The 23824-nt window shown below is 43.0% G+C and overlaps 1 protein-coding gene across 1 annotated transcript in view; it reads right to left on the bottom strand.

The window, feature by feature from the left end:
* Nucleotides 1-23824, bottom strand: part of LOC144606213 (LIM domain kinase 1-like) — a 53349-nt gene that overhangs the window by 6587 nt on the left and 22938 nt on the right. The window contains exons 5-15 of the mRNA XM_078422100.1: nt 23199-23405; nt 19347-19452; nt 17963-18141; nt 14687-14861; nt 13154-13240; nt 10376-10507; nt 6960-7019; nt 6468-6533; nt 4626-4776; nt 3116-3171; nt 2083-2240 (exon numbers count right to left, since the gene is read on the bottom strand). Of these exons, the coding sequence (XP_078278226.1) occupies nt 2083-2240; nt 3116-3171; nt 4626-4776; nt 6468-6533; nt 6960-7019; nt 10376-10507; nt 13154-13240; nt 14687-14861; nt 17963-18141; nt 19347-19452; nt 23199-23405 (1377 nt within the window). The remainder of the gene's footprint in view (nt 1-2082; nt 2241-3115; nt 3172-4625; nt 4777-6467; nt 6534-6959; nt 7020-10375; nt 10508-13153; nt 13241-14686; nt 14862-17962; nt 18142-19346; nt 19453-23198; nt 23406-23824) is intronic.

Below are 23824 nucleotides of genomic sequence, written 5' to 3'. Positions count from 1 at the left end.
CTCGAAGGGCTGAATGGCCTACTCCTGCACCTATTGTCTATTGTCTAAGACACAGCAAATGACCTGCAATCTCTTTACCAAATACTACACCCCCCAAGTATCAACCAAATTATTTTGCTTTTTTTTATACCGATGCATCAAATGAGCCAAAACAATACTCATTCATTTTAGGCAACTTCAAAAATCAATCCACAAAACACAAACAGGAGGTCTATCATTCCCTCGAGCCTGGTTCATTCTACGATTAGATCGCTTACGTTTACAAAATCAACCTCAACAGCACTCCCTCTAATACTCAACTCCTTTGTCATTTGAATGTTTGGCAATCCCCATCTTGAACACACTCAACAACCACTATTCTCTGGAGCAGAGGCTTCTAACAATGCATAACCTCAGAAATTCTTCCTCATCTGCATCTGAAATAAGTGATTCATTATTCTGAAACTATGCCCCCTTGTTGCAAATATGCTTGTTAGGAGAAAATATCCTCTCAGCATCCATTCTATCAATTAATTCTCTTTTCCTGCTCTCCAATCCCACCCCCCCATCCAAAATGTTGCCTATCCATTCCCTCCACAGATACTGCCTGACCTGCTGAGTTCCTCCAGCACTTTGTTTTTTTGATATAGAATATAGGGACTCGGGCAGAAAGGAATTTAGAAAGGTAAAGGGACAGGATGAGGCAATAGTGCAGAACAATGACAGGGATAACAATAAATCAGAGTATGAAGGGTTAGGCTACAAATATAGTGTACCAACAAATAAAGTCAGTAAGAAAAATTATAAAGGCTATTTGCCTTGCTATAAATGCTTGCTTCATTTGTACAATCAGTAAGCAAATGGAACAAGCAGAAACAAACAGATATGATCAACTGCCACGATGAAGATGTGATTGCAAAGCGACCAAATCTTCAGGGGTGTTTGACATTTCAGAAGGACAAGCAGAAAGGAAAAGATGAGGTTGAGGAGTTAATGCACAAGAACACTGCAGTGGTGAAGAATGCTTCTCCTGGAAAGTTTAGAGTAATTCTGAAGATCAGCAAGGAAATAGCAAGATGTCAGTGGTGGGGGGCAGTGTATCAGGCTCATAACAGCAGCTAAACCGCAGGACAGAATATAAATCAACAACTAATGGGGGCTCAATGATAGATGGTCTACCAAGCATGGGCAATTTTAATTACGTAGATTGAACAAATCAAATTGTCAGGAGTAGCAATATGTTGAACAACCAATTAGGGAGCAGGCTATTTAAAACTGGGTAGGTGTAATGAGACTGGATTAATTAATGATCTCATAGCAAAGGATCCCCATGGAAATAGTGATCATAACACTGGAATTTTACATTCAATCCGCGGGGATCAGCATCTTATATTTACATTAAAACAAATACAATGGTTAGGGCAGAGCCCGCTAAAGTGGAGCGGGAAAATAGATCGAAAGGTAGGGCAATTACCAGCAGTCGCAGATATTCAAGGGGATAAATTATTAAAGCTCTGCAGTCAAACATATCTAGTCGTGAATGATGGGGGACAATGATCTAAAAGGAGGACATCCTCACCCTCAATGTTACCAGGGCCCAGCATGTAACTACTCAAGGCTGAAGCATCCACAACCAGATGTAACAAATGGATGATCCACTTCATTGTCATCCCAAGATCCTCACTGTCACATAAACTAATCTTCAGCCAATTCAATTCACTCCGTGACATATCATAACATGTTGAGAGCACTGGATACAGCAAAGGTTACAGGATCACACATCACCTTAGCTTAAGGCCAGCACCCCCAACTAGCTGCACCTTTACCCAAGCTGTTCTAGTATAGTTACAACACTTTATCTTCTGTCTGATGTAGAACATTTCTAGGTATACATGTTCACAAAAGAGGATAGATACAATCTGGCTAATTTCTGTTTAGTCCACCAAAACTTTGGGAAATCCTGTAAACCAGTTCATCCCAATTTATCTAATGAACTGAACCATCTCCAAATCTAGGCCAAATCTTCCTCCTCCATACCTCAATCACTGCACAATCCAAACCTTGACAAAGCGTGTACCAAAAGTCATTCCATGAACGACTCACCTCTTTTCAGGATCCAGGTCACAGCACAAGACTGCAAGTGGGAAGAAGGCAGCTGGACATTCCTCAGGACAGTATCGATCCAAGAATACCTGGACATTCAGACCAAAGTCTGATGTTCTGGGCAAGTAATCTGGGTCTGCATTCACTCTGCCAATCAGCTTCAGTAAAAGAGAGGAAAAAAAAAGAAAAAGATGAGCCAATGTCCCGAGACTTTGACCACACAAGACAAACCTGGTCAAAATACTTTACACACGAGGCTTTCAATTTATTGGCTACCTCATGAAGATAAGAGATTGCAGACGCTGGAATCTTGAGCAAAACACAAAGTGCTGAGTAACTTGATGGATCAGGCAGACTGTGGAGAGAATGGTCAGACTGCATTTTGCGTTGGACCCTTCTTCAGACCGACTGAAGAAAGGTTCTGACCCGACAGGTTGCCTGCCCATCCCTTCCCCAGATTTATTCTCATTAACTAATTATAAAAAAAAACACATCCCCTTCCACTTGAGATTCAAGAGGACCCTCTGCAATCCAAGCCACTTCAGTTGTGTTTGGCATCTCAGTCCCAATCACACTGGGACAATGAAGGAAAGTCTGGAATAACAGAATGAAGTTACAAGTTTTTGGCTTCCTTTTTTATTTAAATGGTGTGCTCTCCCCTTACTAAGAACCCGATGCACCATTCTGTTCACAACTCCCCAACAAATTTACGAAGCTGTTCAAAGAACAGAGTGTCATAGTCTTTATTTTTTATTATTTAGTCTTATTACAACTTTGCGACTACTCCACTCTGGTCTCTTCAGGGCACGCCTACTTTGAAGAAGTTCTCTGAAGGTTTTTTTTTAACCCATATTGACCTTTCTGTCCTAGATCTCCCCCATCCATGTTCTCCAGGGATGCTGCCTGACCTGTTGAGTTACTCCAGCATTTTGTGTTAATCTTTGGTATAAACCAGCATCTGCAGTTCCTTGTTATTACATTATTTCTTAGTCTTTAGTCAGAAACACTACAGCACTTCAGTTCATTTTCTTACCTCACATAGCACAATCCCAAATGAAAAGATGTCAACTTTCTCATCATAGCTTTTTCCTGAGAAAATAAAAATCAGCAGAGATCAGTAATGGTAAATACAGATTAAATCAAAAATGCGCCACATAAAAAGCACTAAGAAATTCACGTGCAGGTAGAGGTGGTAACTTGGCATCTTGTTCAAGGTGGACACTGTGGGTCTATGCTATGTTCTAAAAGAGTGCAGATGGAAAGCAACTGGATAACAGGTACACCAAGCAATACCGAAGCCCAGGAGCTCCACTGAGCCACAAACATTACCAAATGATGACCACCACCAGAGGGAGCACTGAGGGATGCACAGCTAAAGCAAACATCTAGTGCTGGACAGCACTAAAGAGGAGAGTGCTCTTTAGTGATCCATGCATCAAGACTGCACAGCCTGGTGCTCTTTCCATGTTTCGCTGTATGTTTGAACCCAGTAATGTAGATTGGGTTAGAATGGCAAGCAGTTAGTTCAGGAATGTGCTCAGCACCCCTGAATTGGACAAGCAACTTTACAAGTTCAAAGCCTGTAACTTGTCAGGGTGAAGAAATAAGACTCTCCTCTTTATAATCATTTAAATTATTTTATTTGACATAATATTAAGTTTCCCTGTTGGCACTCCAAGACCCATTGGATTGATGTATGGTCAAATTGTTACTGAACCACCGGTCCAGAAAGCCCCAGGTTTAATCTCCCGCTAACCCGATTGGCAGCCAAACCGATAAAGTGAATAAACCAGATGGACTCGCCCAATCCCAAATAATAACTCACTCGCGATGGAAAGTGATCAGTTGGGGAAGTTATGCTAAGACAACCTAATGTCTGGTGCCGTCAAATGTTTGGGTGATGTTCACTGCACTGCCCGCATATAAAGTGTGGATCGTTGAATGAGATTTAGTTTAGTTTACAGATACAGTATGGAAAAAGGCCTTTCAGCCCACTGAGTCCGCACTGATCAACAATGACCCATACGCTAGTGTAAGAAAATAACTGAAGATGCTGGTACAAATCGAAGGCATTTATTCACAAAATGCTGGACCAAAATGCAGCAAGTCAGGCAGCATCTCAGGAGAGAAGGAATGGGTGAAGGGTCTCGACCCAAAACGTCGCCCATTCCTTCTCTCCCGAGATGCTGCCTGACCTGCTGAGTTGTGAATAAATACCCATACACTAGTTCTATGTTATCAAAGTTTCACATCCTACACACTCGGGGCAATTTATAGAAACCAATTAACCTACAAACCTGCACGTCTTTGCAATGTGGGACGAAATCTGAGCACCAGTAGAATACCCATGTAGTCCCAGGGAGAACATGCAAACTTCGTATAGGCAGCACCAGTAGTCAGGATTAAACCCTGGTCTCTGGTGCTGTAAGACAGCAACATTACCGCTGCGCCATGGTAATGGTGCAATCGCGAGACTCAGAATTATGGAGGTAGGTAATGGATAACTTGTGGTGGAAGACATGTTGCACATAGTGGACACTGACCATTGATCATCTCCGGAGCCATCCAGTAAGGGTTTCCCACCACAGTGTAGCGTTTCTTTCTGTCCGGTTTCCTCATGGACTGACTATCCTGCTTCTTATCTTCAATCATTAGACGAGATAATCCAAAATCTGCCACCACCAAGGTTTTATTCTGAAATGAAAGGCAAAAATTGAAGGGAAAGTTCAGAAGAGACTTCAACCACTCACCCTTGGCTAAAGGCCAAACAGCACCGAAACATTTATTTGGATAACCCACACAACACAGCCGTTACCAACCCACCAAACAAGGACCACTACTGGTCCAGCCACGTTATCTGTTGGCCAGTGTGAATGATGCCCAAAAACTCTCCTGCAGACAGGGATCAACAATGTGACTGGAAGTGTCCAGTGTCGTAAATTTCGAACGCCATCATCCGAGATCTTCTCACCCTGTTGGGGATGAAGCAGCTTTACTCAGCTGCTGTAGGTTGGTAGCCATTAATACAAACCAGAACCAGTGAAACTGTTCACAAGTAACCCCAAAAAACTCAATTGGTTTTGAAATTACAAGGATAGATGTAGGAATAAACACTCCCGTCTGAAAGAGCAGCCTACTGGTTTGTAGCAGGTGGCCATTAAGGCAATGGGATTTGGAAACTGACATAACCACGAGGCATTCTGGTATGCGCTGGCCAAATATATAAACCATGTGGCTATTTTAAATGGCCTACATGAAACCTCCAGCCAAAGTGTGTGCACCATTGTGACAAATCAAGGAATGTCCTAGATGGGATATTTTGCCATTTAGCACATCAAACATGGTCACAGGCATATTTGTTCTATAAATCAATACTTGGTGTTGGGGCATCCAGAGTGAGTCCTCACAATACTCTGATCTGGGTTTTTGTCCTCCAAATCTTTGGGAATATTGGTGCGAGCCAACTGGTCCCAAAGGTGATGAATATTCAGAGTGTTCATCAAAAACAATGAAGTAAATTATTTAATTATAACAACTACAATTTCCACAATTTTTATTCTTAAGAATATTAAAATTCAATGTACTTTGAGGCTTGGGGGATTCTCCCAAAAGATTCACCCCTGTGCATGGAATAAAAACCTGTTGACAATAGACAATAGGTGCAGGAGTAGGCCATTTGGCCTTTCGAGCCAGCACCGCCATTCAATGTGATCATGGCTGATCATTCTCAATCAGTACCCCGTTCCGGCCTTCTCCCCATACCCCCTGACTCCGCTATCCTTAAGAGCTCTATCTAGCTCTCTCTTGAATGCATTCAGAGAATTGGCCTCCACTGCCTTCCGAGGCAGTGAATTCCAGATTCACAACTGACTGAAAAAGTTTTTCCTCATCTCAGTTCTAAATGGCCTACCCCTTATTCTTAAACTGTGGCCCCTTGTTCTGGACTCCTGCAACATTAGGAACATGTTTCCTGCCTCTAACGTGTCCAACCCCTTAATAATCTTATACGTTTCGATAAGATCTCCTCTGTTGCATTTGCACCTCAGCTCTATATGCTTCATTCAGTCACACTCTCCACCAGAATGGACCACCATTGTTCAAGATCCGCTCACCACTCAGATGCTGGTCACCAGTACTTGTGCCGACCCACAATAGGGACCACTGTCATCTGGAGTCTCGAACCTCAGCCTCAACCTTTCTCCAAGCGACACTTGTCCTCACCCCACATGCCAACAGGGATTACCAATCGCCTGGGATGTGTGTGAGAACATTATCTTGCACAGGAGATGCCACAACAATATTCAGAATATTCTGCCTGAAAAAGTACACCACGCGCTCCCACACATGCCACATATCCTTTCACACTTCACTTTGTTGATGCTTACCTCACGCACTAGACAGTTATGAGAGTTCAAATCTCGGTGGATGATGTTCATGGAATGCAGGTAGGACTGAAACAGAAAGATAAGTGAAGAGCTTACAAAAAATAACAGCATCTCCTTCAGTTTACTCAACAAGGGCCTCCTGTACACCTTGGTGAGGGGGAGGGGAGATATACTGTTCTTCCAAGCGTGATAGGTGGAGGTCAACTTGGCTACAATACCTGGCTCTCCTGAAAACCTGTCCGCTCTACTACAGTTCATCTGCAGTTGCAAAGCCCTCTAGAGCTGCAGCCACCGGCAAACGTCAGGTCAGACAACTCAGCATGGGGTCGTTCTGCTGAACTTTACGGAAGCAAGGTATGAGATAGACAATGAACTAACTACAGTCATGATAAATAATGGGTCCTTTTGTGCCAACATCCTCTGGGTCAGTATAAATATCAAATACAATCTGCAGGATTTCTGTCAGACCCTCCGCAAGTCCCAACAACTTACCATTCCCTCAGCAATATCTCTGGCAAAGCTCACGCGGTGAACCCATGACAGCGGCGTATCCTATTGGAGGCAGGAAAAAAAGCCTTGTCCATGTTATCATATTTAAGCTTTTATTGGAAGAAAGCAGGTCAAAATGCACATCCAATCGTTAACTGTTCCCTCCAATCCCAGTTATCCCCATCATATTGCAGCAGGTGCCTATGTTAACAAGGGCAGATGTAAAATGTTACTAGAGGAAATGTATGATGGGACGTCAGGCGAATGCGATACCAAAGACCAGTAAAAGTGTGAAGGACGGCACTGAGGGACAGTGGAGTCCAAGTGTCGAGGCATTTCTAGAATAAGAATGAAGGACTTGGAGACAACATAGACTGGATACTACCGTGGCCACGGTGGCGCAGCAGTAGAGTTGCTGCCCTACAGTGCCGGAGACACGGGTTTGATCCAAACTCCAGGTGCAGTCTCTACAGAGTTTGTAAGTTCTCCCCGTGACCGTGTGGGCTTTCGGAGGGATCTTCAGTTTCCTCCCACACTCCAAAGATGTACAGATGTGTAGGTTAATGGGCTTGGTGTATGTGTAAATTGTCCATAGTGTGCGTAGGATGGCGTTAATGTGCAGGGATCGATGCTCGTTGTGGACTCAGTGGGCCAAAGGGCCTGTTTCCACGCTGTATCTCTAAAGCTAGTCGTCAAGGGTTGAATCCATATTAATCATAATTTGGGCACAAAGTGCAACAGCTTAATAGTAGGACAGAATGCATGGACATCAATCTGGTATGTGTGGCGTCCAAATATTTACCTGGCAGTGTAAATACAAAAGTAAGGCGAGCTCTCCTGCTAACAATCAATCTCCCTCTTGTAGGTGACTCTCCTCTGACCCCCACCTCCCTCACTTACTCACCAAGGTCATGGAATGGATAGCATTTTTCATGAAACATTCCCTGTAGAGTTTGTTTTAGTTTTAGAGATACTGGCAGAAACAGGTCCTTTGGCCCGAGTCTGCACTGACCAGTGATCCCCACACTTACATTATCCTATACACTCGATGGACAATTTATTATACCAAGCCAATTAACCTACAAACCTGTGCGCCTTTGGAGTGCGGGAGGAAACCCAAGCTGGTCACGGGGAAAATGTACAAACTCTGTACAGACAAGCACTTATAGTCAGGATCAAACCCAGGTCTCTGGCACTGTAAGGCAGCAACTCTACTGCTATGTCATTCAGAGGGTGGATTATCAAGCCCTGCCCCTGAAACACTGCAGGGATTATGATCACTTCCTCCCATTATTTGAGGGTCACTGCCTGACTGAACACGAAGCCTTTGCTCAGGCAAGCTGCTTATGGTGGGTATGAACTGACGACAAGGAAAGCATCTTTGTTAAAATCAAACACAAAAAGGTTACACACAAACTTCTATTATGATGCGAATTTACATCGTCTTTAGATTACCCAATATTGTGCGTTCAATCGCATGTCTGGGACAAAAATGGAACAGTTTTTTCACATTGGCTTCTCTCCATGGAGGGGAATCATCTTATAATAGAATTCACAAGCTGAAGGTCAAGCACTGATTCATAGTGTTCTTGTACATCAATGCACTCTGATGCCACATTTATTAACTGCACCTTTTACTATGTGCCACACAATTTATGTCAGTTATTTTTCCTTTTACACCAGACACTGTTTTGAAACATAACCACTTTTGTTAATATAGCAACACATTCTGCCAAAGATTTAACACAGCACATGATACTATAGCTACTACCGAAACATAGTTGAGGAACGGCAGCCCACTGTTTTAGAGTATAGATGTGTCAGGCATGAAAGAAGTGGAGGCAAGACAGGAAGAAGAGTTGTTTTTTTTTTTAATCAGGCCAAATATTACTGCACTACTTAAACAGGATAATCCTGTGTGATCATCCAGTGAGGCTATGAGATTGTATTCCAAGTCCCCAGTATACAGCAGGAAATGGAGCAGCATATGTGTGGGGATCGCAGATAGATGCAGGAATAAGTCAATGATTTTAATTTCCCTAATATTGATCTGACTTCGAGTGCCAAGGGATTAGATGGCGTTGAATTTAAGTGCGCCCAGGTAAAAGTTGTCTCAATTAATATGCTGATAGCTCAACTAGAGAGGGGGTAATAGTTAATCACCTCTTGGGAAATGAGGCTGGGCAAGTGACTGAGGCGTCAGCGCGAGAGCATGTTGGGACCAGTAACCAGCAGTTTTTAAATAGTTATGGGAAAAGATGGGCCTGGTCCACAAGTTAAATTTCTAGAGTGGGCAAGGCTAATTTTGATGGCATTAGAAAGATTAACTGGGAGAGGCTGTTAGCAGATATACTGACAACTGGCAAGTGGGAGGCTTTTAAAAGGAAGATGTCAGGACCAGGACACTGAAGCACAGGTTAGAAAAACAGAAGCATATGTCAGGCATAGGAAGCTGGGATCAAACAATCCTTTCGTATAAGGAATGTTGGAGTACACGCAAGGAGGATATCAAGGGCAAAATGAATTGGAGATATTCTTGGCAGATAAGGTCAAGGAGAATCGTTAGATTCGATAAGTATATTAGGAGAGAAAATGTAACTAGGGAGAAAACAGGATCAGTGTGGGTGTCTTTGTGCAGAACCATGGGAGATGGACAAAGACTTAAATGAATACCCTCCCCCTCAGTAGGGAAAAACATACCCCTCAATCTCCCTACCAGACGTCTGTTTTTTTTATAGTGAAAAAAGTTTATAGCATGTTTGCCTTCATCAGACGGGGCATTAAGTATAAGAGTTGGGACTTAAATGTTACAGCTGTACAAGATGACTGCACGGGGGACATAGTGCAAAGCTCTGGATGTTATGCAAGAATGATGTGAGGGTGCAGAAAAGATTTGCAAGCAAGTTGCTTTGGACTGGACAACTTGAATTATAAGGAAAAATTGGACAGGTTAGGACTGTTTTCACTCGAGAGAAGGAGGCCGAGGGGTGAACTTAAGAAGTTTATACAATCATCAGTTGCATAGATAAAGTCTTTTTCCCCAGGGTTGGAGTCCAAAACTAGAGGGCATACGTTTTTGCAATGAAGGGAAAGATTTAAAGGAGCCCAAGGGGCAGGTTTTTCCCCACACAGAGGGTAGAGGGTATATGAAATGAGCTGCGAGAGGAAGTGGTCAAGATGGGTGTAATTAAAAAAATTAAAATATATTTAGCCAGGCTACATGGATAGCAAAGGATTAGATATGGACCAAACACAAGCAAATGGTATGAGGTCAGGAAAGCACCATGGGCTAGATGGGCCAAAGGGCCTGCTTCCATGCCACACATTTCTAATTCATTCGCAGCTCAGTATTATTGTAGCTGTAAACGAGAGCAACTACACACACTATCAAAAGCAACCCGTGCTCCATCAGCACTTACTAAATCTTTGATGAAGCTTCGCAGTGTTCCGCCTTTGATGTACTCTGTAATAAAGTTCAGCCTCTTGTCTTTGTAAAGGACACCGATGAACCGGAGAACATTTGGGTGGTCGAGGCAGCGCATCACCTTAACCTAATTATCGGAGGGGAAGAACAGGGTTAAAAAACCACATGCTGTAGAGAGACAAATATAGAACTATCACTTCCTGCATTCTGGTGTGGTTTCACACACCTGATCCACTTTCCTCTTGCACATGACATGGAACTTTCCACATGAGATCTTGCGGAGTGAGTTAACCAAGGAGTTAGAATGTGGTCTCAACCTCTGTGTCCTCTCTGAGGAAGGTCAGTCAGGTCCCCCCAAGAAACAAATCAATGGCTCCTCTAATGAGGGTGTGCAGCGTAGGTTCACTAGGTTAATTCCCGGAATGGCGGGACTGTCGTATGTTGAAAGGCTGGAGCAATTAGGCTTGTATACACTGGAATTTAGAAGGATGAGGGGGGATCTTATTGAAACATAAGATAATTAGGGGATTGGACACATTAGAGGCAGGAAACATGTTCCCAATGTTGGGGGAGTCCAGAACAAGGGGCCACAGTTTAAGAATAAGGGGTAGGCCATTTAGAACGGAGATGAGGAAGAACTTTTTCAGTCAGAGAGTGGTGAAGATGTGGAATTCTCTGCCTCAGAAGGCAGTGGAGGCCAGTTCGTTGGATGCTTTCAAGAGAGAGCTGGATAGAGCTCTTAAGGATAGCGGAGTGAGGGGGTATGGGGAGAAGGCAGGAACGGGGTACTGATTGAGAGTGATCAGCCATGATCGCATTGAATGGCGGTGCTGGCTCGAAGGGCTGAATGGCCTACTCCTGCACCTATTGTCTATTGTCTATCGAGATGAGTGTCAGGATACAGCCACTTTAGTTGCCCCGCATCTGCTGACCATATATCAGGGACACCCAAAGTCATATGGACTCACTGCTGCTTACATTTACTTCTACCCTATCCCCCCCCCATCTTCCCTCCCCAATCACTTCCCCTCACATCTTAGTTCATGGCCAGGATTACAGAATTAGGCAATGGTAGAATCTCCAACAAGTTCCGGTGAATTCAGTGGGTTTGCAGCTGTTCCAATAAAACCAACAGCATGATAGACATTTGCACGGCATGGTCGCAGGTGCAGAAAAAGGGAAATATTCAGCTTTTCCATCTTGTTTTGGTATTTAATGTAATTTATCACCACCACTATGATTTTATATCAATTTGCTTTGCAGAAATGTCTCATTCACAGTTTAAAGTCAGGCAGTGAGAGCATCAAACAGAAATAGTGGAAGGGGTAGCCAAACTTCGATTCAGTGCGTATACAAGAACACCCAATTTCATTTCTAAGGCTCCCAAGTCCTCAATTCGTCAACTAGACAAATTCTTTATCTATCGCAACTGCTCTCAATCCACTTCAAATCTTGAAATTTGAATCAAATCATCCCTGGTCTTAATTTAATCCTTAGCCCAGATACCATTCTGGTAAAGGTAATAATTCTGTCTCAATTGATAACACTCTTGCTTCCAGTAGATTGTGAGTTCAAGTCCCACCCCAGAGCCTAACGCAAAACATATCAGGGTCACACATGGAATACTGCGGAATGCCTTATTGTTAAATAAGTACATCTTCTGCCTCGGGAGAAGAGGCAGGGAGGGCTGTTATATAATCCTAAAGCATGCACTCAACATCCTCAGTACCAGTCCCAATGCTCCTTTGCAACAGACTCCCAGCAGTCAGTGGATGTTGGGAATAGTGCCCGTTTCAGGGAAAGCAGCTTCGGAATGATCTGAAATGTCAAAAATAGCCAACTCAGTGTAACTTGGACCTCAGTGCTGGGGATGATGGCCTGGGAGAGACCCATGGCATTGGTTCTTGTATTCTTCTCGTAAATTTAAATGATTGTGACACAATAGCTTTGATATTTTCCCCCCAAGGTAGTCATGTCTCAGAAGCACACAGGAGTGTAGGGAATCGCTGCTTCAAATCTAACAATTCCACCATTACCAAGGAGTCTCAAGACTGCTTCTCAGAATGAGAGAATATTGGGTTTATACTCTCTAGTGTACCAGAATGAGTGGCAATTTTATTTAAACAAGCAAGAGTCTGGGTAGTCTGACAGTGCAGGTGCTGTGTGGATGTTTGCATCCGTGGAGAACTTTGATCTAGAGGGCATGGTGTCCGGATAAGGGTTTGGTCACTTAAGGGAGAGGCATTTCTTCAATCAAAAGGGCTCTGTATCTTTGGAATATTCCATCTCGGAGAGCAATGATGAGTTACCCACAATATTTTACATTAAAGATGATAAATGTTTGCGTGTTGTGCATATAGTAGGTTGTAGAAACCTCTAGTTCAGGCCACAGATCAGTCATGATCACCTGAATGATGGGGAGGCTCAAGGAACTTCCTGATCCCATTGAAGTACATCAGCCGGCCCAATGGTGTCGCAGTTGCAGTGATACATCTGTAATACTTCAAGTAGCAATGCTACCTCATAGCGCTAACAGGTCTAATGTTATCTTTAATCGTTCCAATGGAAGCACAGGAGCCCCTTAACACATCCAGGTTACATCAATTACACAGCTAATAGAACCTACAATACATCTGTAACTTTAATCCAATTAGTTTAATACATTTTCAATAGGATTGGAATAGTATTTAATCTTATTGTCTAACAGGGCTGTGAATTTCCACATGGACATATTACTGTGCCCATAGCAAAAATGAAAGTCCGAATTACCAACCTCTTTCAGAAAGGTCCTCTGAGTTTCCTCATCAAATCGGATCAGTTCCTTCATTGCCATGACCTCTCCAGTCTCTTTATGAGTCACCTGTCCAAAAATAAGGAAGTGCGATGAGGGCAATGAATATTGTTGTACTGAACACACCCACCACACAAATCACACTATTAAGGAACAAATGGCAAATGTACACCAGAAAACTGGACCAACATTGAATTTTGATGCTTGAGTGAGGCTTATGTTTGGATCGCAAGTACAATAAGATGTTCTCAGCATCAGGCCGAGAGTTTGAATTCAGACATTTGTTGACAAGGACGAGAAGTTTTACTTACAAAGTTACTCACCATTTTTGAAATGTTTAACTAAGTACTTTTGAAGACACAATTGCAGTATGGTAGCTAATTTGGCCTGGAACAGTGTTAGAATGCCACTTTGGGACTAAGGTACAAAGAGGAAAACTATTTTTATTGGGTTCAAGTAGTGTACAAAAAGAGCAGGGACTGAGAATTGGGTTTGAATAATATTTTATATTTATTCTGATATTTCATTCTCAAGGTCCTTTTCCAAACAAATCTTTGCCATTTTTATCGTCGAGCGGTAGCAAGCCACACCTCACTCCACTCAATGCCACTACCAGTAATGATGCAATTACTAGGGTGGATTACGTGCAGTATTGCTGTTGTAAACTAGAATGCCATTAAACAGAACCTCTGTCATAAGTGACCAAACCTACTGTTTAAAATGACACATCTTTCCATTAGATTCACTTTAAGCAAAATAAGGCAATCAACATGGAAAAGGCGCATAATATTTTGGGTTGGCACAAATTTTCTTCTGAGTATCAAACTAACATTTGGGAACATTAGAGTGAGAGAGTTTCTACCATTGTTACAAAGAACATTGTGTCATTGGGCCTTCCTTTACATCTGGCAATCAATGACTACTGTCTTTAGCATCAATCATCTATTGATTAAAGGGGTAGAATTCTGTACAGAGTGAATCATCGAGAGAATATCAGTCAATTCTACATCGCTCCTTGGAATACTGAACTTTACAAACAGAACTAATAGAATGGTGGAAAGGAAAGCACACCCAGGCTGAAATATTGTTTAAATAAAAAACTGCTTTTAAAATGATTACAACTAATTTGCAGTGTTAATATTGATATTGATATAGTTTAATATTGATTATATCATTTAATATTGATTATATATATTGTTAATATTGATATTGAACAACATTGCATCTTCAAACCTTTGGAACAGAAGCTGCATCTTGCTGTACATTTGGAAATAAAACAAATAATTACTACTGAGACTGGATGCAAATCCCCCACGTTTCAGTCTCTTAGCAAATGAAATTGGGTCAGTGTCAGCTTATGAAAGAGAGTTTGCAAGTTCGCCTGATCATTACATAAACCACCCACGCTCAATATAACCCTCTCCCAGCCACTGATTCCTAATGAGATTGAGTGTAGCAGTGAATAAGTCATTTATAGGAAAACTAATCCCAAGTATGGGTTTATGAAACAAATACCTTAATGGCCCGGCCAAAATAGCCCTTTCCCAGCACTTCACCATGGATCAGGTCAGATGGGCGGAAGATACGATGCATTGCGGCGCCAATTCGCAGGGACTCCGAGCGGCCCAAGTCTTTCTTTTGGGAGACAGGCGATCCGACACTGGGAGATTTGTCAATACTACAGCTTCTCCTGGAGGTAGGCAGAGTAAGAAACATCACCGACGAGTTTCAGTGGTCGAATAAATTAAACTCAATAAGATACACTCACACAAACCAGGCTACAGAAGCGATGTGAAATAACGACACTACTTACACCTTCATCTCAGACCTCAATAAAACCCTTCAGAATTAATGTAAGATTTTAAGTTGTCAAATCAGATTAGCGTAGTCACCAGCACCCAATCTGGCCCCAATGAGGACCTGAAAAACATGGGACTATCATCATATCTAAATTTGGCAATGGGTGTCAGATGCTGATACAACGTGCCAGAATAAGACCTTGTGCCTTAATCAGTGTCAGTGGACAGTCATGAGTCAGAATATATTACAGAACTTGTAGTAACGCATGCTGCAATATTACAGACTAGGTTCTTTATTTGTAGATCCCAGTCAAAACTTAGCAAGCTCTCAACAGCGCAACATTTGCCAGTACATTAAGAGTGTTCAAAATTGACCATGACCTAGATCAGAGCTGGACACAAATGCTGGAGTAACTCAGCGGCACAAGCAGCATCTCTGGAGAGAAGGAATGGGATCAGAGCACTGGATGTGCCTGAGCACACATGGTGCATCAACCCACGTCCAACATTTAATTGCTGGTTTCCCTTTGAAATCAATTTCAGAGGTGCAGTTAGCATGCAGTACAGATCAAGCACCGAAAAGCAGGCCTTAACAGCAGGAACATGCCATGCTGCTGTGATAAACAATCCAACAGGCAGCTGACTGGACGACTGGAGCAATATTGCAGGGAGGAAGATTATGAGGGTCGGCATAACGAGACATCCCATTTTGAAAGCAGAGCCTGGGAAAGATGGCAGCTTGTATCTCATTTTAGAGCAGATGTAGAATGGTGACAAAATCCGAAGACAAATAAATCTGAGAAATTTCTCGCTAATCTCTCCAAGTTGGAGTGAAAAAGCTTTTGTGAAGTTGAAAGATGCTATAGTCATGGCTAGGGCTCCTTGCTAAATTTATCCCGCGTTTGCTGCATGATGAAGATCACCTCCATTCCACCTCTTAATGGACATAACCTCCACTGGAGCTCATTACTGGAGCTCTGGCAGGAGAATCAGGATGTTCCACGAGAGGACAGATCCAATCACAGACAACGGAGACCTTTCAGTAATTGGCACAACTGGACTTGGTCACGATGACATAAGTTGTTTTTCATTTATTTCCAGAAGGTCACAAGTTCTATTATAAGCAGAATTAGACCATTCAGCCCATCAAGTCTACTCAGTCATTCAATCATGGCTGGTCCATCTTTCCCTCTCAACCCCATTCTCCTGCCTTCTCCCCATAACCCCCAAACACCCTTACCAACCAAGAATCTGTCAATCTGCAGCTTAAAAATATCTGCCGATTTGGCCACCACAGCCATCTGTAGCATTTTCTTGCCACATTTTAGACCTTGAGCAGGAAGTTAACCTGCTCCAGTGGCATTGTTATTGTTCCAGCTGCTTTTCAAGTTAGAAAGTAGATTAATGAACCCGTAGGTCTGTTTGAGGCAGTGGACAAAGATGCAAGACTCATCTGCTCGTACAAGACCATATTTCTTGTACATTTACCACAACTCCAGGACACACACACATCTCGTGCTTCACACCCACAGATCACCAAAGGGATGACGCAGGTACACTGGAGGGAGACTCCATTGTGTCCACAGGTTAAGTCAAGTAAAGGGAAGAGTGCTGGTGATCATGGTCTCAGCTGCCGCAGACAATAGACAATAGGTGCAGGAGTAGGCCTTTTGGCCCTTTGAGTCAGCACCACCAATGTGATCATGGCTGATCATTCACAATCAGTACCCTGTTCCTGCCTTCTCCCCATACAGAGCTGGAGATGGACTGGGAGATGACGCTTTGTGCATATCCTACTACCCTACCTTCTTGTATCACATTTTTTGCCCACCTAATGATACCTCTAGCTTTGGAACATCCAGATATTTCATACAACTGCCTTCACCTGGACCATAGTGTCAGAGATGGACAAGGCGGGAGAGCAGAGAGGTTGAGCAGGAAGATAGAGACAATAATCGCCTCCGTCACCCAGTAGCTTGGATCCGCTCCCTGCACAACCAGCAAGAGATTCTAGTGGAACTTGACATGGGTGGTCTGCCCCAGACCTGGGGGGGGGGGGGGTGGGGTGGGGTGGGAAAGAGTAGCGTGTGCACCAACACAGGGTGGGTTCAAGAGCTCGCCGGTTCCAAATAGATCCTGGAACTGCACACGTGCAGTCTATCACACCACAAATGCTCTGGAAGCTCACAATCCCCCAAAATCATCATGGCCAACAGTAAACGTGTTCCCCACTCTGAGCAGTGAACAGCATGAAGTCCTGAAGTAGTGGTGCGCATGGTGTAAGTCACACACTGCTGCCTAGAATCAAAGGCTGATATATATTTGGGGCAATATTGTTTTACACGGCATCCGCTGGTGGATGCACTGTCTGCAGAAGAGGGATCTCTGTCAAAACCGCCTTCGAAAAACCTAGCTCCCAGACGCATTCCTCTTCAGACAGCTGGAGATAGGATCATGGCTCCAGCAAGACCCTGGAGAATTGGGTTCTCCACGCTGGAGGCTTCCACTTCCCCTTCAGATTCCTCTGGCAAATCATTTGCTCCTTTGGCTCCTCTCTCGTGCTCCTGCTCATGTTGGAAACTCTGCACAACCACTGCTAAAGCTCCCGATACAACAGCAATAAAATGCACAGATTTAGTAGTCACTCTGTCTCGTCATTGAACTTTCAACTGCAGGCATCTACCTCTGTGCATGGCTTCAAGCAGGCACCCGCAAAGCTGTAAAAACTGCTAATCCCTTGAAATATCACAGGTGCTGTTAAAGGCCTGCATTTCTGTGCATGTTAACTACACTTCAAGTAAATTTCACAGGGAACAGTAAATTTCACAGGGAACAATAACTTAAGCACAAAACCATCTGCAGACACTTAAATAACACACCACACATTTGAATTCTTTTGTGCACATAATTTTAGAATTTAGTTTTGTACTGAATATCCACTTAATCTGTCATTTTGTTGATATACAGCATTTTCTAATCTAAGCGTCCTTACATGATGGGGCGTTTCTTGACTGTGCTGTCTTCTCCATTTTGAGCACTCAGTCTCTGCGGGCTGTAGATATCCGACATCGGATTGCCAATGTCCACTTGATTCTCCAGCATTGGGTCATGTGGGTCATGTTCTATGGTTAACTTAAGCAAACGGCTGGACTCCTGGATCAGAAGGTCAATCTGCAGAAGTGAAACATCACACACACCATCATAACACTGCCAGCCAAGCACCAGATATCTTTCCTATGGGTAGATATGATGTAGAGAAAAGCCATACTGCTACACAAAGGATTAGAGCATCTTCCAGCTTACCAGTTTTACTCTCCGCAATACAAAGATTCGGACTGCTCTTTACATTGAAAAAAAAGAACTGTAGGTCCTGAAAATCTGATATAAAACCGAAAATGCTGGAAACACTCAGCAGGTCAAACAGAATCCATGGAGAGAGAAACAGTTAATGTTTGAGGCCAAAGACTTCGCCAGTCTGAGAAAGTTCAGAAGGCAAGGTTTCAACCTGACATATTAACTCTCCATAGATGCGGCCTGACCTGTTGAACTTTTCCAGCATTTTTTCTTATTTCTGCACATTCCATTGGCTCAACTCAGTCTCCCATCCCAACCACGTGTGATTGGTGTATCGCATACGACCAACCATATGGCCCCTCCCAATTTCTCTCATATTTTACAGCCTGAATCCTCCATTCTTTTCATCATTTATAGTGGTTTGCTCCAGCTCTGCAACACCCATGGCTGGTATGTTCCATTCTTCACAAAATATATAACTAACTTCCCTCTCTTTCTCCTCAATTTCATTATTTCTAGTTGACTTTTATCACTCATAATAACTAATACTGGTATCTCATTCTTCCCCTACTCCACACACTCATTCCCCGAGCTTACATCTTTTCCCTGAATATATACGCTTCACATCACCCACTTAATACTTGAGACACTCAACACCTTTCACTCCCTTTCCTGTCATACAGTTAACATAACATTTAGTCCCAATTCTATCATTTTTGGTTTGTGCACACCCTCATCTGAACATTGCTGGCATAATCCAATTTACCCCAACTGTAGCTGAAGTTAGTCATACAGTGTGGAAACAGACCCTTTGGCCCAACTTGCCCACACAGACCAACATGTCCCATCTACACTAGTCTCACCTGCCTGCATTTGGCCCATATCCCTCAAACCTGTCCTACCCATTTATCTGTCCAAATGTTCCTTAAACCTCCCCAAGTATCTTACCTCAATTCCCCCCTTTCTACATTAGGTGATGGCATTAACAAAAAACAGACTAATTTGTTTCACTGCATGCTGGTAGATAAAAGTATGCTAGGGTCTTGCCAAGCTACTGCAACCTGCCTCTTCCCTATGCTTACCTCATCTAGAGGTACGTTCCTGATCGGTGTTCCATTGATTTCCAGAATCCTGTCACCAACATGAATGGAATTTTTCACCTCTGGACTGATGCAGTCCGTATCAACTCTGCAACATTAAAATACAAATTAATAATTGACAGCATCGTAAGGGGCTCAAGAGCCATTCCACAGAACAAGGTTCCGATCTAACTCCTCAATAATAATGTACAACAAAGCCCATAAACTCTATCTGGCTTTGTGGACGAGGAAAAGTTAAATCTCTTCACATCCCACCCAAATCTTCAGAAGTTCATAAAAGCAGCAACTTCAATAACATGGTGTTCAATAAGCAGTAGCTCAACCTCAGGCTCGAGTATCATCACGCACCACAAAATATTGAGAAATAATTCAGACCTGCCAACCTCACCTTAAAACAAACTGATCAAACTAGGAAATATCTGACCAACACCCCACTAAAAAAATAATAATTCTTACAGGTTCTGTCATTTATCTCAGGTCAGGCTTTGCAAGTCCTCAAGGAAGGAAAGCAGCACAAGTGATCCATTGAAGGAAGTTACTGCAGTTAATTCACTGGACCAAAACAATTTTTTTGTCAGCTTTTTCTCTTTATCCCTATGGAGGCAAAAACCCTGCCCCCACAACTAGCTCCCTCCCCATCCTCTCTCTGACTGTACATTTGGTTTGCCAGCTCGCCCACTTCAGGTGCATTGGCTCAGATCATAATTGCCACCTTCCACTCAAATAATTTATGGCTGATACTTGTTACCTTCTACAAGCTATGAATGGCCTGGATCACTCAGCTCAGTTGGTTTTTGTTTTAAGAGCAGGAATTCAAGAGAGCGTGATGCATTATAAATGGAAATTCCAGTGGACTATTAATGTATACTTGTTTGGCATTGTTGTAATAATCTAGATATCAAACATTAGGGTCACACTATACAAGGATCATTCAATTATTCAAATGTCGGAGCCTGCGTGTTGTGCAGCAGGTAGCTTATTTAACTCTCCAAAGCCCTCCTACAATGGAGAGATTGGAGATACGGTGGAATATTCTGCTCTTGCATACAGTTCCAAATCACCCATGCCTCAACACTGGACAGGACAAAGTTCATTTTACTGGAACCATCAATCCACTTCCCACTGGAATGCACCTCAAGATGTTACAGTAATTGCATTATCATGATATCCACTAATTATGCCATCTCCTACATGCTCTCTTAGATGGGCATATAAAAGCCATGACAATTAATTCACAGTTATTATAACTGGGGTCTTGGACAACATTTACCCATCATCACTGAAATAGATAATTTGGCCATTATTAGTCTGATTGGAGCTTGCAATGCAGATTTGTTGCCATACCTCCAATATAGGTACCCGAGGCAGGTACTACAACAACATTTAAAATACATTTGGACAGGTACTTGAAAGTTCACAGGGAATGCTAGTAGGTAGAACTACAGTAGGCAACATATCTTGGTCGACATTAGGGTAGCTAATTAAGGTAGCTAGGGTGTCATAGTCAGAGTCATACAGTGTGGAAACAGGCTCTTCGCCCAACTCGCCTACACTGGCCAACAATGTCTCAGCTACACTAGTCCCACTTGCCTGCACTTAGGGTAGGGTATCATTAGGGTAGCAAATATTATCCCACTTTGAGGGAGAGAGAAAACGGAATTAAAGACCAGTTAGCCTCACATCAGTAGTGGGGAAGATGCTCGAGTCCATTATTAAAGATGTAACAGCAGCACATTTGGAAAACAGTGACAGGATCAGTCAAAGTCAGCATGGATTGATGAATGGGAAATCATGCTTGACTAATCTTCTGGAATTTTGAGGATGTAACAAGTAGAATGGATAAGGGAGAACCAGTGGATGTGGTGTATCTGGACTTTCAAAAAGCCTTTGACAAGGGCCCTCACAAAAGATTGGTGTGCAACATTAGAGTACATGTTATTGGGGGTAGGGTATAGACATGGAGAGCTGGTTGGCAGACAGGAAGCAAAGAGTAGGAATTAACGGGTCCTATTCAGAATGACAGGCAGTAACTAGTGGGGTGCCGCAAGGCTCAGCTCTGGGACCCCAGTTATTTACAATATATATTAACGATTTAAACGAGGAAATTAAATGTAACATCTCCAAGTTTGCGGATGACACAAAGCTGGGTGGCAGTGAGAGCTGCGAGGAGGATGCTAGGAGGCCGCAGGGTGACTTGGATAGGTTGGGTGAGTGGGCAGATGCATGGCAGATGCAGTATATGTGGATAAATGTGAAGTTGTCCACTTTGGTGGCAAGAACAATCTGAATGGTGTCAAATTGGGAAAAGGGGAGGTGCAATGAGACCTGGGTGTGCTTGTTCATTAGTCACTGAAAGCAAACATGCAGGTACAGCAGGCAGTGAAGAAGGCTAATGGCATGTTGGCTTTCACAGTGAGATGATTTGAGTATAGGAGCAAGGAGGTCCTACTGCAGTTATACAGGGCCCTGGTGAGACCACACCTGGAGTATTGTATGCAGTTTTGGTCTCCTAATTTGAGGAAGCACATTATTGCTATTGAGGGAGTGTAGCGTAGGTTCACCAGGTTAATTACCGGAATGGCAGGACTGACAGATGATGAAAGAATGGATCGACTGGGCTTGTATTCACTGGAATTTAGAAGGATGAGAGGTGATCTTATACAAACATATAAAATTGTTAAAGGATTGGACAGACTAGATGCAGGGAAAATCTTCCCCATGTTGAGGGAGTTCACAGTTCACGGCTCACAGTTTAAGAATAAAAGGTAGGCCATTTAGGACTGAGATGTGGAAAAACTTTTTCACCCAGAGAGTTGTGAATCTGTGGAATTCTCTGCTGCAGAAGGCAGTGGAGGCCTATTCATTGGATGTTTTCAAGAGAGTTAGATTTAGCTCTTAGGGCCAACAGAATCAAGGGATATGGGGAAAAAGCAGAACGGGGTACTGATTTTGGATGATCAGCCATGATCATATTGAATGACAGTGCTGGCTCAAAGGGCCGAATGGTCTACTCCAGCACCTATTTTCTATGTATTTATGTTTCTAAGACATGGACCAAGCTGGGTTAAAGGGCATGTTTCCATGCTGTTTGACTGTGACTATCACAGCAGTGCTAATCCTTTAGAAACACATTGATAGCTGTGAAAAGCTCTATAAATGAAAATATTTTGACTCAAATTTGGACCTAGAAAATTCCAAACATAAAAACTAAGCAACGAACATTAGCAAATAAAAAGTCGTATTTTTCCCCTCGCTGGCCCAATGTTAAAATAACAATGGACCGATACAAGAGGAAAACTGCTGTCAATTTAGATAATTTATGGCAAAATGATCTCAAGATGTTGTCAGACAACTCTCCCACATGGAGATGAGTAATGGGTTTCAGGGGAAATGCTATGTTAGTATCTAAATGTCTGCCAGATGTGATCCAGACCGCCGACTTCCCTTTAGGAACGCAATGGAAATTGGGTAGTTCAGTAACTTGAATCCAATCCCAGGGACCAGGTTATCCAACTTTTAAATTAGGTTTCATTTAAAAAAAAACATACAATCCACCTGCCACCACACCCAGAAATTCAGTCCCAGCTTCTGCTTTTACCCCATGTTAAACATGATCAAAGCACCATTCATGTTGGATTCTTGCTGTGGGCCAGCATACGGACTGTCACTGCAGTTTCTCTCAGCTTAGCTCAAGACATTTATTCATTGGCACCACATTGAACAATAAAAATTAATGGTATACTTTGAGATGCAAAATGTCTTTAAAGTATGCATCAAGATTCAGCAAGTTATAGCAACATCATCCTGCCCATTATAGCAAGCACTCTCACTTACTCTTTGACCCGTACAGTATGTACGTGCTCCGAGGAGCAGCTCCTGGGACTGCAGAGCTGATCGATGGACACGGAGATGCCCCGCTTTCCCTCTGTAGAGGCTGGTATTGAAACCAATGTCACAGTGTGTGGAATCTGAGCGCAGGGAGAGTCTGGAAGGTTCTGATCAATGACGGGGGTGACTATCGTATGGTAGTAGCAGCAACCACTGCAACAGAGACAACAGACAAGTGACGTTAAAGAGCACAGAGCAACCTGGATGGCCATCAAACTGCACTAACAGCTGCAACACGTCAAGTTTGTGACACCAACCGATATTCCTCCAAAGCATAATTCCAAAGCATTCCCATGGGCTGTTCCTGGACTGCGCCAAGTTTCGTTGGAAAAAATAAACGTAATGGGCCCCCATGCTATGCAATGGCACGTTTATGCAGAATGCATACATGTATGGGGCTGGATAACTAGGATTAGCAATAAGGGGCGAGAGGGAAAACTGCAGCAAAAAAGTTGTCACGGTTCCAAAGGTTTGTTAATGCAACTGATTTCTCAAACACAACACTAATCAAGCCCCATAGAATAATACGAGTATCTCCAAACTTTATGGTCAGAAGGCCAGCGCCAAGTTGC

Source organism: Rhinoraja longicauda, chromosome 26, assembly GCF_053455715.1.
Source record: "Rhinoraja longicauda isolate Sanriku21f chromosome 26, sRhiLon1.1, whole genome shotgun sequence".
Classification (NCBI taxonomy): domain Eukaryota; kingdom Metazoa; phylum Chordata; class Chondrichthyes; order Rajiformes; family Arhynchobatidae; genus Rhinoraja; species Rhinoraja longicauda.
The sequence above is the reverse complement of the archived record's forward strand: the minus strand, read 5'-3'. Positions and strand labels throughout refer to the sequence as shown.